The sequence below is a fragment of the Chenopodium album genome, chromosome 21 (genome assembly GCF_948465745.1).
Source record: "Chenopodium album chromosome 21, dcCheAlbu1.1, whole genome shotgun sequence".
NCBI classification, from domain to species: Eukaryota; Viridiplantae; Streptophyta; class Magnoliopsida; order Caryophyllales; family Amaranthaceae; genus Chenopodium; species Chenopodium album.
In genome coordinates this window covers 716,450-731,825 of record NC_137854.1, presented here as the reverse complement: position 1 = coordinate 731,825, position 15,376 = coordinate 716,450, and the positions used below count along the sequence as shown (strand labels likewise).

General features: G+C 37.3%; 2 protein-coding genes across 2 annotated transcripts; both read left to right on the top strand.

Annotated features, from left to right (window-relative positions):
• Window positions 1–3,509: 3,509 nt before the first annotated feature.
• On the top strand, window positions 3,510–7,569 carry LOC145601069 (soluble inorganic pyrophosphatase 1-like). The gene is made up of 9 exons (XM_081656991.1): window positions 3,510–3,693; window positions 4,712–4,856; window positions 5,367–5,395; window positions 5,772–5,837; window positions 6,391–6,498; window positions 6,607–6,672; window positions 6,806–6,926; window positions 7,048–7,129; window positions 7,275–7,569. The coding sequence occupies exons 2-9, from the start codon at window positions 4,721–4,723 to the stop codon at window positions 7,315–7,317; spliced, it is 651 nt and encodes a 216-aa protein (XP_081513117.1). The 5' UTR covers window positions 3,510–3,693; window positions 4,712–4,720; the 3' UTR covers window positions 7,318–7,569.
• Window positions 7,570–8,563: 994 nt separating this feature from the next.
• LOC145600873 (gamma carbonic anhydrase 1, mitochondrial-like) lies at window positions 8,564–13,918 on the top strand. Its single transcript, XM_081656730.1, has 5 exons — window positions 8,564–8,845; window positions 10,566–10,709; window positions 11,864–11,989; window positions 12,074–12,225; window positions 13,353–13,918. The coding sequence occupies exons 1-5, from the start codon at window positions 8,731–8,733 to the stop codon at window positions 13,632–13,634; spliced, it is 819 nt and encodes a 272-aa protein (XP_081512856.1). The 5' UTR covers window positions 8,564–8,730; the 3' UTR covers window positions 13,635–13,918.
• Window positions 13,919–15,376: the final 1,458 nt, after the last annotated feature.

Below are 15,376 nucleotides of genomic sequence, written 5' to 3'. Positions count from 1 at the left end.
TGTCCTAGCAAGAACTTGGAGCGCCTATTAGCATTTCGTACTAGAATTGGTGCGCTGACTGAGCGGGAGGTGAACTGGCTACCGTACGGAGTTAATCCTGGGGAACGAGTCCCCTCCACTTTATTCATTGGCTGTATCCGGTACCGTAACATCATTGAGCCGTACATGCCCGACAGAGTTGTTCGACAGCTTGGATTCGTGCAAGGGATTCCACGTGACATTATCATGCCAGAGAAGGCCAAGAGGCCGACTAACTTGAAGATGTACCGGGTAGACTTTCCGACCGAGATGACAGATGTGATGTGGAAGAGGTTTGTCCCTGGCGCGTCCCACAGTTTAGTATTTGGTGCCCTCACCAGACTCGTTGCTGGAGCTCCTACAGTTTTGCCAGGTTACATGCAGTGGCTGTATAGGTTTTCTCACCCTCGGGTATCTCCAGGTTCAGGAGTTACAAGCAACCTTCCAGAGCGGGCTAACACTGATTATGTAAGTTTTTGTGCTTATTGTACTATTAAGATTGACGAATAATAATTGTTTTTTATTTAATATATTTTTGTTTGATTTGCAGTGGATGAGTCGGTCCATGGAGATTCACCAAAGAGCATTGGCGGAGTATCCTCACATGTCGCATGAGACCAAGGCATTGACTGAGCAGCTTTTATTTGATTGGAAGTCAAAAATGGGGATGTTGATTGGAAGTCAGTTATTAGTAAATCTACAAAGGACCAATTCATTTAATTTCAAAAATAAATCTAAGTTACTATTACCTGGTTCTTGGTCACCACCACGTTGAGTGTATTGACGGTCCACATGCTCAAAATAACTTCGATCACGCCTGGTGTCATTGTTCCTCCGTCGACCACGAACGTTGAGGTTCACATTTGGTTGCTGAAGGTGTGTTTGATCCGGATGCAGCTCCTCTTCAATGATGCGAGTCACATTTCGACGTACAGCAGGATCACTTTCCATGACTTCATCAACCAGGGAACGAAAATGTGCAGCCTCCTCGGTCGAATCGTTAACAAACTCCGGAATGTTAACACCATCACCAATAACCAAAGTCTTCCAGAAAGAATGAATTTGGCTGGTGTACAAGCCTGTTTGTGCAACTATCGACTCGTGTATCTGGCAAGCACATGGTAAACCATGGGTGACTCGCATAGCACATCCACAACGGTCATAAACCTGGTAACTCAAATCCCGCATCCTTTTCGTCTCCTCATGAAGTTCTTTCAAGAAATGTTGAGACACTTTGCCGTTTATACGTGACAACGGCAACTGTCTATACAACTCACCAATTTTAGATCTTGATTCCTCCAACTTATTTCGAATCTCAATGATTTGATTACCGATATGACAATTAACTCGGGTCCATACGGTATCCAAAGAACCTGTCATTGATCCAGATTAGTAAATACATTATAATTTTTTTATTATAATTACAACTACAAAATAACCACAACAACTAATACAGTAAAACAACTAACCTGTGGACGATTCAAACCACATCTTCACAGCTGAATGTTGGCTCTCAACTCTACAATTGTTGATGTTACCAAAGTGAAGAATTTGGTTCGTCCAATATTTCACAAATTTGGTTTTATGACAAAGCCATGTTCTCTCAACATACTCAATCACTTTCGGAAAACTTCCCCACTTTACTTTCATGCTAGTGACAGCACGATCATACTCCGCCTCGGTTGTTGCATCCATGATATGTTTCCATTTGCCAATTTTAAAACTAGCACCTATCTTCTTGTTTTTGAACAACTTCGTCACCTTTGCCTGCACATCTTTGTTAATGTGCCATCGACATAGTAAATGTGACGTCCCTGGAAACACTTCTCTCAAAGCCGCACATAGGCCAAGTTCACGGTCTGACAAAAATACCGATGGCTCTTTATCAAACCCAATCAACTCCCTTAATCTCTGCAACACCCACCGATAGCTAGTGGTGCACTCGTCGCGCATGAAAACATAACCAACAAGAAAATTCTGGTTCGTCGGTGTCACACCTACTATCTCAAAGAACGGCATCCCATATCGATTGGTCTTGTAAGTAGAATCCATACCTATGACATGTGGGTATGTGCGGAGTATGTTGACTGTGATCGGGTGCACCATAAATGCATGTTGCAGCACGTCGAGATCATCGGCCGTGACCCAGTAAATGTACTTACTCTCTCTCGCCAAATGAAGAAATTGCTGAACAACTCCTCTTCCTTCGGACATCTCCATCCTGAAATCATTCCGGCAATTGTAAATGTGCCTGATGTTTGGATGATCGTCAGGAAATTGCTCTGCAATAGTGGCCATGATGTTACGGGGCGCAACCTTGGACTTTGTCATGTCACGCACAACCTGTTTTGCACCCGGACTCAATCCGCTCACTTTACGATGACCCTCTTGGTACACAACCATTGCGTGGTTATGTGTCCCGGTGTGATCGTTTTTTGCCCGGATCTTCCAACTATCAGTGCCGACTTCATAATATATCTTGATGTAGAAAGGGCAACCATTAGCTTTGGTTTTTGTGTCCTTCCGTATCGCGTTCTCCAAATCTCTCGGCTTGCTCCTCCGTGACCGATCACATCTCAAATATCGATCATATAAGGGACAATGATGTGGGGTTTTACATAGGGCAAGGGGCTCTCATCTTCTTAAGCTGCTTTTGGGATAGCTCTTTTATTGTCCTGCATCAATAGTATCAGAGCCAGTCACTCATTGTGTCCCACATGTGATTGATGGACGTGACGCTGCCACTTGTCCGAGGGTTATGAACCTTTTCTCTCCTTCTACCTAGTGCAAAGCCTGTGACATTAAGGACATGTGGCTTGCGAAAAAGGGGTGGTGGTCCATCCCAAGGCATGGGACTTAAGTCCCACATGGGCATGTACGGTTTATGTGGGGCAATGGACTCTCCTACCTCCTTTTGAATTAACTTTTGGACATGACTCTCTTATTGCCATGTATCATATACCAGACAAGACTGGTTTTGTCAATATTTCTGGTGTCATAGACTAATGTCGATTTAGTTGCATATGTTTGTTTTTTTTTCCATGGTTGTATAGACTCGCACATTTCTTTTTCATTTTTATCATTTTTCTCTCAGATTGACTCACATACATTTTTTTCACTTACCGTTTCCAACTCACAAATAATTAAAATTATTTCCACTAAATCCACCCATACTTTATATTATTCAGTATTCACTTCTACCCGTGACTCATAAACTTTCTTAAAATCACACATTGATACAAAGTATTCAAAAATGATTATACTCATATTTTATATATACACATATTTTGATTTTTTTAACAAAGAATATTCGCACCCTGATATCATAAAATAATACTTGTAAATTCGTAATCCAATAGACAACTAACCAATTTAGACGGAGGGTTGAAAATGGAATCTTAGCCCAAAAATCGACAAACTTTTTTTTATTGAAAGGAAATCGACAAACTACTCTTACAACAATTTTCCTTATTCTAACCCCTATCCCACACTCATTCATAAGGGGTGGTGGAGTGTTCTAGCAAAAGTGTGTAAAAATTGTTTTAAAATTGGGTGATTAAAGTCATCTTATTACGTCTACAAAGGTCCAAACCATTTCAAATTACCAATAACTGATAGAAAGAGAGAAAAAAAAAATCTCATCTCATAATCATACTTTGTTTTCAGTGACTCTCAGTAAGTTCTTTTCATTGCCTCTCTCATATATTTGGACTCCTGTTTAATTTTTTATGCTAATTTTTGAAGAAATGCTTGTTTTTGTTGCTGTATTTTTAATTTTAATCTCATATTTATGGATGAATTCATGTGGGTTTTTTTTGGATTAATTGCTACCTTTGTTTATTGTTTTTATTTTCTTAAATTATAGTAGTATAATTTTTAGTAGTACTCCAGATAATCACTTCATTCAGCTGTTGGGTGATTTTTATTACTGTATTATTTTTTGGAATTCATAATTTTTGTTTGATGATTCATGTTAAAGGACAGTTGTAAATTTGAAATTGTTGTTGTTGCTGCATAATGCTTAATTATTGCTTAAATGCCAAATTTCATGTTTCATTTTTTTCCCAGAATAATTTTTGGTTAGGCCGTCTTTGTGCTTTCGAAGGTGATAAGTGTGATTGGGAACTTAGGCGTAGGTTATTTGATTATCAATCAATAAGGGTTAGGGTTTTTATTTAGTGTAAATCATTTAGTCATTTGATGCATAAGAACTAGGAACTGGTGCAATTTCTGTTTTAGTTGGAATCCCGGGAGGTCTAGACGACTAGACACGCCGTCTTTAAATAGCAGGCCACATTCTCTTATTTGATTTGTATTGGACTGGTGTGTGTTGCTTACCGATTAGGTGAATATTATTTGTCGAGCTGTATTGGGCTGGTGTGTGATGCTTACCGATTAGGTGAATATTACTTGTCGAGTTGGGATTTGGCTGACTTACCGGTGTTCTTTGTTAGGTACAGAATAGTTACTAGCAAGTAGTATCTGTGTATTAAAAAATGATTGTTTACTGATCCGATTGATTAGAAGTTGGAAGATTACAGGGCCTAACAAATATAGATTGATTGCTATTTGTCAAATATATTTTTCCCTATCCCATGAAATTTTGTTGGAGTTTTGTCATTGTATTTGATCTATGGCTTTCATCATGTGTATGTATACAGTTGATGTATTGGTTTCTGTTTTGGTCCTGTAGAAGGAAACAATGACAAGCAATGAAAGAGAAGGGAGTAATCAGGAAGGTTATTCAGGGTTTCCTCGTGTTGCTCTGAATGAGAGAATCCTTTCCTCCATGACCCGACGATCTGTGGCTGCTCATCCCTGGCATGACCTGGAGATTGGTAAAGTGTAGATGACATTTTGCTGTTCTTTCAGCCATGATACAGATGTTTTGCCATATGCTTATTGTTCTTAACCTTTGATAATCTTGAATTTCACTTATTTTCTGCACTACTCATTATGTTATAGTTAAGGTTCATGTACAAATCTTTCTCCAATGCACACTGTTCATCAATTATATCTGGTTTATGAGAATTAGGGAAATATTTTATCATCATATGCTCAGAATAGTTAGGCATCTGTCAGATTGAAATCGGTTGGGACTTGGGGCTGCTATTGTATAATTTATTAGGTTTACCATGTATAATTTATTGCCCGTTTTGCAATGAAATGTATGTTTACCCTAATTGAGTAGTTGAGTATTGCTATAAACTGTATGTTGTATCTGTCTTCACTGTTGCCTGTTGGTGGTGTTTGCTACTTTACATCTCTGTTTTATTGAACATACGGAGTAGTTAGTTGACAAGTTTATCAGTGTAGTCTGTGTTTCTGACTTGTGTGTGGTTTTGTAGGACCTGGCGCTCCTACAATTTTCAACTGTGTAAGTACAATGCTAACAACCAATTCAATTTGTTGTATGATAATGATTTTCTAGTCTGGACTTGATGGCTGACAGACAAAAAATATTTTACTTATAGCACTTGGTTATTTGGTGATTATATGATAGTACTTTATCCTATGACATCAATTGTGATATTCAGATCCTAGATTTTTAGGTTAAGTATGTGATGTAGGAGATATGGTTGTCAAATCATCTTTCCTCAAGGACTTTTGCTGTTTTATGTCTGCGCATTGGCAACTTAGTTTCCTTTCTTCTTCATGAATGATTTTACATTGGAATTTGCCTTTTTTTTTTTTTTGGGGAAAGTATGTGATGTCTTGCTCACACAGCACTCTACAATTTATTTGCACTACAGGTTGTGGAGATAAGCAAAGGGAGCAAAGTGAAGTATGAATTGGACAAGACAACTGGGTTGATCAAAGTAATGCTAGTTTTGAATCTTTTGATTTATTTTTTCCGTAGATAATGTTAGGTGCTTTATGATTTGCTTTCTCATTTTCAACCTTTCATTTTTGCTGTTGTTAGAACATTATTTTCTTGGGGATACTTTTTGTGAACGGTTTTTCCTAAATATCTACCTTCAATGTGACAACACCTCTCCTCCACCTTTGCTGTATTTCTGTTCCTGTTTTACTTCTTGGAGTCTATTTTGAGGACATCTTGGGAGGGTTGCGTTTAAATAATTAGGAGTAAATGGATAAGGGGATTGACCTTTTTTTTAAAAAAAAAAATTGGTTGATCTATGGGTTGGTGTGAGTAGCATTATTTTCTATTTTTTCCCTCCTTCCCGACGGCAATTTCTATGATGAATCATTTTTTTACTAGAGGCATTAAAGCCAATCCACCCCCCCTCCCCTGGGGGGATATTGGCAAGAACTTAAAATGGATGCTTCTTTGTATGGCTGCATGGCCTGTATCTTATTAAGCATTGCACAAATGCAAGTTGTGTAACTGATGCTGATCTTTACTTGTAGGTTGATCGGGTTCTTTACTCATCAGTTGTTTACCCACATAATTATGGTTTCATCCCGCGTACCCTTTGTGAGGACAGTGATCCTATGGACGTGCTTGTACTGATGCAGGTAGCAAATAAGCTATGTGAATTGTAACTTTATGTTATGTGTGTAAGATAGCCTTCGTATAATAACTCATGGATAGAAATTACCTTTTCACGTTTCTGCAATTTTCAGGAGCCTATACTTCCAGGTTCTTTCCTTCGAGCTCGGGCTATTGGACTCATGCCTATGATTGATCAGGTGAATGTCTTTCCCCCACCTTTACCTTTCCTGCTTTAGTAATGTGCGGCATCATACAATTATTTGGTCCTACCATAAACAGAAATGCCAGGAATTACTTTTCTAAAATTTAAGCTTAATATATATGTATCAGGGTGAGAAAGATGACAAGATTATAGCAGTGTGTGCCGATGATCCTGAATTCCGTCACTACACAGAGCTCAATGAACTTCCTCCTCACCGCCTTGCTGAAATCCGTCGTTTTTTTGAAGACTGTATCCTTTGCTTGTCATCTTTATCTTTTGTTACCTTGAGATTATACTCATTATAGGTCCCATTTTAGATCTTTTATTTCTCTTCCACTTCCACATAAGGTTTCCTTCACAGAAAATATAGACAAGAAGAATGAGAATAAGAGTGTTGCAGTGAATGATTTTCTGCCAGCTGCAGATGCAATTGCTGCCATCAAATATTCAATGTGAGATTCTAACTTTGTGATAATACAATACACGATTATGCAATGTCTTTATTCTCCAACTCTCTGCCACTCCAATGTCCTTGGTACTATTTTCTTCTCACATTGGACGTCAGTAATGACTTGTGGTTGCTGTGCTGTGTCCCAGGGATCTCTATGCTTCGTACATTGTTGAGGGCTTGAGGCAGTAAGGCACACAAGAAGTTACGGTTATTATTGTTAAAAGCATTAATGCTTCATAAGTAGAGGCTGAACACTGATGAATTGCATTCTAACTGGCGGCTTGTGTCTCCGTAGTTAAATGCTCCAAGTCTCTGGATATGATAACAATGATAAATAGATTGCGTTCATGTTTTATTTGACAGGCATGTAACCAATCTGGAATTCTTAGCGTTGATTTTGAAATAAAATCTTGCACGCAGATCTTGATCTGTCGTACTCTATTTGTGCGTGCTTTACTTTTGAATTCATTGCTCTGGAGAAAGAAGATTAGGCTTAGCCAATTAGGCATGCAATGCCCCAATAAACCTGCCTGAAATCAATTTTGACAGAACAGAGTAATTAGGATGGATGTACACAGAAATCCGCTTTCGTCCTCCACAAATGTTAGGATTTTGTTACTGCTCGCATATTATCATTTCTGCAATTTAAGCATATGGCTTTAACATCATAGCAAATGAGTAAATTGATGAGATTTCATTTGAAGGAACCAAGAAACTATTATGTACATGATGCATGCGATTAGTTTATGAATTTTATAACATACGAAGTAACTTGGTTGCTAATTAGCAGCTACTTCAATTGGTGGGTACTAGAAGGGAAAGCTTAATTGGGTTCTTACAAGCATTATCAAGTTTTAGGTTCAATTCTGATGTTGGATAGTCGATTTATATAAATTGTTTGTTTAGAGAAAATAAATAAAATAAATAAGAGATCATACTCTAGAATGGTACATCCTATTTTACAAATGCAAAACTTTTGTTCAATATGTAATACTCCGTTTAAACCAAGCATGTTTGGTGAAGTTGGTGGGGAACTCACTTGGAGTAGGGGATGAGGTGTCGATTCAGTAAAATTGTTCATCTTATCTTAAAAAAGTGTAGTACTCCAAAATAAAAAGTTTTATCATACTAGCTTAAGATTTAAATCTATAAGTATGTGATAGTTAAATTGAATACTCCAAATTTCTCAACATTTTTTGGGCAAGCTAAGGGCTTGTTCTTTTTAGCTTAATTACAATTCAGTTCCTAATTTCCTTCTCTCATAAACTATTCAATTCAGCTCAATTTAGTTCAGTTCAGTAAATTAAAACCGGCCCTAAGATTGTTACGTATAATTCACAAATCTAATTAACTTCGTAATTAAATTTGTAGACAAAATTATTAAAACTGAAATGAAACAAACCGCAAAAGGCACAACAAGAGTTTGGGGATCAGTCGTTTGTTTTGCCCTTTTATTTCTCTCTCCTCACTCTTTCAGTCACTTCTTCTCCATCTTCCCCAAATGCCCCACCCACTCTACTCATAAACCCTAATTTTTCCCCCCTTTCATCAAATCCCTAAATCGACGAACAAATCAAATCGGAGTAAAACAACTAGAAGAAAATGGGGACGCTAGGAAGAGCTATTTACACCGTCGGATTTTGGATCAGAGAGACTGGTCAAGCCATGGATCGTCTCGGATGTCGTCTTCAAGGAAACTACTACTTCCAGGAACAACGTAAGCTTCATTTTTTTCTCTGCATTTTGATTATTAGATCTATTGTAATTTTCAATTTTATTTGCCATTTTTCGTAGATTTTATTGGATCAAATTATTTACATTCGTAGAAATGGTGAATGAAGTTGACTATGTTTTGAATTTATTTTTCATTCTATAAATTGGGGAAAGAGCTATTGTTTTTATATGGAACATATATGTTTGGAGAATTTCTGGTGTATAGAACTTTGTTGTGGGGTAGCTGTTTTGAGTCATTGAAAGAAATTGGGTCTAATTTGCAATTGGAACATTATTATATGGTTTAGTATGTATTTATATGTACAATGGTTCAAATGAGGTTTAATTCGAAAGTGGAATTGGTAGCCTGTTATGAGTGTGTAGGATTTTGATTGTTGAACTTTGGCCCCTGTGAGAATGTGATCATGTTTTGGTGGCTGCTGAGCTGCTGAAATTGTACGGTGATGGCGATGTGGTCGATTGAAGGGGTGGGTTGCCTTTTCTGTTTTGAAGGTAGAAAAGGAAGTGACATGTTTTTAGCTGAATAGTGTAATGATTTTAGTTTAGGACCAATGCTTTAAGGTTTTGAGAAATGTTTGGTTTTCTCTCACTAGGGGATTCTATAGGGAGTTTTGTCCAACAATTGTTATTCCTGATAAAGTATGTTAGATGTGGGTGTTTTGCGGGAAGTTCTATATTCAAATTCAAGGGCATGACAGTGCTGGCGATATTGGATGGAGTTGAATTGAGTTTCTAGTGTTTTCCAGGATTATTTTCTCGACTTTTATCTTTGGTCGCCTGGCCAAGTATGATGATCAATTTCATTGAAGAGGCCTGATCAATGACTATCATCTTTTTCTTAAAAGAGTAAGGGACTTTTCATAATTTCTTTGATTAATAGGAATTTGTAAAACATTGCTTGTTTGACAGAGAATTAAGTAGAGACTAGTAGTCTAGTAGTGATTGTGTGATATATTGCTGGGAGCTGTAGGAATTTCCTTTTGAAGTGTTTGCTAGAGTAAGATCATAATCCCTCATTTGCATAAAGCTGAAAGCTGATATGGTTCTGTATATGTTTTTGGTATATATCCACACACGTATGTTATGTACCAGATTTCTCACACACAATTAATATTAATTAAACATAATTAAGGGGAAAGCTTGAGTATTTGATTGATTAAGGGATCGAATTACAGATTACAGGGGATAAGCATAACTTTAGGCTATGAGTCTCACAGTGACTTGAGGTCACAACTCTCACAATGAACTTCACTCTAATTTCTGGATGATTTCCCTTAACACTCTACTACACTACTTATACTCAAAGCATAGCTAATACATGTGACATTTTAATTAACCAAAATGGAAACCCACAAAAAACATGATTAAAGGAAGCTGCTTTCTTTCCTATTTTCCCTTTTAATTATCTTTGTCCTGTTCCCCTGTGTTGCTTGGCTCTGCTGCACCTTGCTGCCCCTTCTTTGCGCGCCTCGTATACACCAACATTGGTGGTTGACTTGCGGTGTTGACTCCGTTGACCCAGTCCATAACAACGTATGTGCTACAATCCTATAAAATTAATTGGCAATATCTCACAGTAAAAGATATTTACCGTCAATTGAGCATATATGCAACTTATCTTATAATATGATGCCTCTAGTGTTTGGTCCTAAAATTGTCATCTGTGTCTCATATTTTTATGTTGTTTCCTTTTCTTTTCTAAGTGTCTCGGCATCGGACCCTCATGAACATTTTTGACAAGAAGCCCATTGTTGACAAGGAAGCATTTGTGGCACCAAGTGCATCTGTTATTGGTGATGTGCAGATAGGACATGGTTCTTCCATTTGGTATGGCTGTGTCTTAAGAGGTAAGGTGTTTAAATTTTCCCTCCTTTTCCAACCTTGTATGATAGTTTATTTTTGCTTTAGACTCACATAAACAAGAAGCATGTGTTTGTTGGTAAAAGTTATGATCTTTATTATACCGCCTCCATTTCGAATTGATATGTCACATTTTACTTTAGCTGCCAAAGCTTGTTAACTTTGATCTTTAATCTGCCTGATTTTGTAGTGAATTATTTGCATATATTTTTTTTTTTTTTTATAGAAATAGCCCTATCATAAGCTATTTAATAGTTTTAAAATGACATTGTGATTAAATTATACTGGTCAAAGTTGAAGAGATTTGATCATAAATAAAAATGTGATATAATATTTATTAACAGATAGAATTTCAAATATTAGCTTTAAGTTACTAGATTTTTATTATCTAATAATAGAGCTTCATGCACTATTACGGAGTATTATTAAACAATAACAGTAGGATCTAGTATGCATGAACTCTTTTCATAAGTACCTTTAAACAGACAGCAGGATAATGAAGCAGCACAAGTTAGGATTTTTTTTATGTCTCTAGTGTTTTAATTCCTAATATACCTTACCGTTTGCTTTGCCTGGACATTAGTTCTTTTTAAGGCCTGTGATACACACGATGCACACCGTTGTTTGTTCAGTAATGATTGTAGCTTAATTGAGAGAATCTTTTGTTTCTGTAGATGATGCATTGCTGTTAGAATTTTGTGAAACTTTGCTAATTTTTTCGAAACATGATTATAGTTTGATACTCTTTAAATGAATGACAATATTTTGATCGTGGAATTGTGGGCTTGACTTAGACTAGGCTTGAATCTTTACTTTTCTCCTCATGCACATTCCTTTGCTCACCTTTTAAATCTTTGACAGGAATAGCCTCTTTGATATTGCATTATTATTTTAGCTTTCTAAATTCTAACCACTGCCTTAAAGTAAATGGTAGCTTCGTAAAGGACATTGGATTAATGTTGTGAATATATGATATGATCGGCACTTCAATGTCATATTTGCCTTTTGTCTATTTCTACTGTTAACCTCTGTTTTCATTTTAAATTTTCCCTGCATGCACTTATGCACTTTTGGCTGCTGCTGGCTATGCTCCTTAAATTATGTTCTTCTGCTTAATTTGGCCCTAATACATGTTATGCAGGTGATGTGAACAACATTAGCATTGGATCTGGGACCAACATTCAAGACAATTCTCTTGTTCATGTTGCAAAAACTAACTTAGCTGGGAAGGTATTGCCGACCATTATTGGTGATAACGTTACTGTAGGTGAGTTACTAAAGATAAACAAACTACTATACTTGTTTTCCAGTATGTAACAAAATTGTGTGACCTTTAATATGCATTGAGCAGGTCATAGTGCTATCTTACATGGCTGTACTGTTGATGACGAGGCATTTGTGGGCATGGGTGCCACTTTACTTGATGGGGTGGTTGTTGAAAAACACGCCATGGTTGCAGCTGGAGCTCTTGTAAGACAGAATACTAGAATTCCTTCTGGGCAGGTAGTGACTTGCTCCCTTTCTACTGCTTAGCTACTTCTGTTTTAGTTATTCAAACTGAAAGGTCTGAACCATTATGTACTTTCTCAGAAGTTAATGCACGGATTGCTTAAGAAACTTTTTCACTGTTTTGTTGTGAGTAAACCATGATGATCAAGGATCATGAGTGGTGGTTTTGATAATTGTTAAGGAATGAATGCCAAGTGCAAATTAGGTGTTTTGGGTAGAAATTGGAGTTTCTGTGTGCGTGTGTTTAATATAGTCTGGATGCAAAAGCTGGATTTTGGACTGGATTGTGAAGTATTTTTAAGGAATAAACAGGTTCTTTGTCTTTTATATTAGGGCAGAGTAGAAGTTTTAGATTGGATAGAGCGTTTCATAGATGAATAATTTGTTTAAAAAATTTCTGTTTAATTTCCATTTAATTAGTATTTTCATTTTCACATTATGTTCTGGTTTTCTATTTTAGTTTTAAGCAAATTTACCCATGTTTAAGGCTTTTGTGTTATTGACACCCCCCAATGCATTAGATTTGCCTGAGCTGCTTGCTAAAAACTTGTGCATCGGTCATTAATGTTGTATCACATGCATCATTGGTGTATTTGAAGTGGAAATCGAACCTTATTGTTGCGTGCCTACCACTTAAGGTTAGAATTTTGGGCCTTCAACCTCCACCTGTTATTATTAGTTGGGGCATGCCATCAAGCAGAAAGGCTGGTCTCAGTTTTCGAGTCACCTTGTCTTATGTCTTGAGGGGCTTTTATGATTAGAATCCAATTAGTGTGCTTGTTCCACTTGTTCTATAAGTTGTAGTAGTTATTTTGTTCTGGCCAGAGCCCTAGCTGGTTATTTTTGCCAGCAGGTGTTCGGTCTCCGATCCAATGTGTAGCATTTTTTAATAACTTGGCTAATAAATTGATGTTTTTTATCTAAGAAATGCCTGGTCAGAGTGGTCGCTGCCACATCTCTTCTGCCCTTTGGGGGGGGGGGGGGGGGGGGGGGGGGGGGTTGGTTCAACTTTACTTCTTTTTTTTTTAACTGCCCTCTGAAGTATCACAGGTTCAATTGGAGTGTGCAGGAATGCAGGCTCATGCTTGCTAATATATTTGTATGCCATTTCTTGAATACAGGTGTGGGGTGGAAATCCGGCTAAATTTCTCAGGAATCTTACCAAGGAAGAGATAGCTTTCATTTCTGAATCTGCCATTAATTATACCAATCTTGCTCGGGTTCATGCATCCGAGAATGATAAGGGCTTTGAAGAGATTGAATTTGAGAAGGTTCTGCGAAAGAAATATGCTCGCAAAGATGAGGAATATGACTCAATGATCGGTATTGTCCGAGAAACACCCCCAGAGCTCATCCTCCCTGATAACATTCTGCCAAACAAAGGCGAACAAAAATCTTCCTAAATTAAGCTCTCCTGCAACTCTTGCTGTCACATTGCTAGGGTTTGTTAATGTTATTTTGTCAGCTATGCTCAGATATTACCAAGGATGGCTGCTTCAGTTCCAATAATTCAAACAATTGTTGCCTTGCAGTTTTGGGTTTGACATCCATCAGTTGTTGGTTGTATTAGAAATTTGATTCCTTGTGCTCTGTAATGCCTTGATGATTCATTTCGGATGTCAATTCATACATAAAGAATCTTTTTGAGTTACCATGTTTCAATGTTCATCCTATTTGCAGGCCTTGGTATTAATGTGGACAAGCTAAGTTAATGGTTTGTTTTACAAAGCCAAATCATGTTGAGCGATTATGTTTTGCAAACAAACAATTCAGACAAATTTTCCTTCTTCTCAATTGTTACTCCGTACAATATATACAAATAATTAAAATTCCTATTTTGAGTTATGTATTGGTCCATGGAGGTTATGTATGAAATGCATGTCATTGTGTTGCACGTTATGCTCATGCCATCTTAAGCGTACTGCTCTTCTTTGGTATATTAAGGGATAAGCTTTGGTTTTATGATGGAAGATGTGCCCTTTTATCTTTACTAGGGCAGCTAACGCGCGCAATGCGCGAGTCATAGCTAGCCATCTCTAGAAGATTTTTTTGGCTTGGCTTTTAAATCACAAATTTAGTTAAACTAACAATAAGAGAAAATAAGTAAACAAATATATTTAGGTGGCATAAATGTTCAAGCCAACTAACATTAATGAAAGCATATTTATTTTAGAGGTTATATTGTCTAAACACTATTCATTTAAAATATATAGCCTGAAATCTTTGTGAGCTACTTCAAAGAGCTTTTTGCGGAAAATAGTGTAATTGAGCCAGACCCGGTGATTGAGAAAGTTGTTCCGATGGTCAGCGATAGCCAATGTAGCAGCCTCACTGCTCCCTTTTCTGCTGAGGAGGTCCGCATAGCCCTTTTCCAAATGCATCCGACGAAGGCTCCCGGGCCTGATGGTATGTCTGCTATTTTTTTCCAAAAATTTTGGGAAATTGTGGGTGTGGATGTAGTTGATAAAGTGCTTGATATCTTGAATAATAATGGTGATGTAGGTTCTATTAATCAGACTCATATAGTTTTGATTCCGAAAAAAAAAGAATGTGAGTCTCCTGTTGATTATAGGCCTATTAGTTTATGTAATGTAATGTATAAAATTGTCACCAAAGTACTAGCTAACAGATTAAAGTTAGTACTACCTTTTATTATTCATGAGTCGCAAAGTGGCTTCGTCCCGGGAAGGTTGATCACAGATAATGTTCTTGTTGCTTATGAATGTTTCCACTTTCTACGAAAAAAGAAGACAGGGAAAAAGGGTTTCTTGGGGCTCAAACTTGACATGAGCAAGGCCTATGACAGAGTAGAATGGGTTTTCCTTGAAAAAATGATGTTGAAGTTAGGGCTGCCGGATTCTTTTGTGGCTCTGATTATGAAGTGTGTGAGTTCTGCAGAGTTTGATGTCTTAGTGAATGGACAACCGTCACGATGTTTTAAGCCGAGTAGAGGGCTTAGACAAGGTGATCCTCTCTCTCCCTTCCTGTTTATCATGTGTGCTGAAGGTTTGTCGTCTCTGATACGGGATGCTAAAAGTAAGAAGATCATTCATGGTGTAAAAATTGGGAGAAATGTCAATCCAATTTCTCATTTATTTTTTGCGGATGATAGTCTTCTTTTTGTGAGGGCGACAGAAGAGGAAGT

Excerpts from the sequence above, each read along its gene's own strand:
- LOC145601069 (XM_081656991.1), top strand. The coding sequence starts at position 4,721 with ATGACAAGCAATGAAAGAGAAGGGAGTAATCAGGAAGGTTATTCAGGG. Across the intron at positions 4,857-5,366 it reads CTGGCATGACCTGGAGATTG|GACCTGGCGCTCCTACAATT; the intron begins GTAAAGTGTAGA and ends GTGGTTTTGTAG. Across the intron at positions 7,130-7,274 it reads GCTGCCATCAAATATTCAAT|GGATCTCTATGCTTCGTACA; the intron begins GTGAGATTCTAA and ends GCTGTGTCCCAG.
- LOC145600873 (XM_081656730.1), top strand. The coding sequence starts at position 8,731 with ATGGGGACGCTAGGAAGAGCTATTTACACCGTCGGATTTTGGATCAGA. Across the intron at positions 10,710-11,863 it reads GTATGGCTGTGTCTTAAGAG|GTGATGTGAACAACATTAGC; the intron begins GTAAGGTGTTTA and ends CATGTTATGCAG. Across the intron at positions 12,226-13,352 it reads CTAGAATTCCTTCTGGGCAG|GTGTGGGGTGGAAATCCGGC; the intron begins GTAGTGACTTGC and ends TCTTGAATACAG.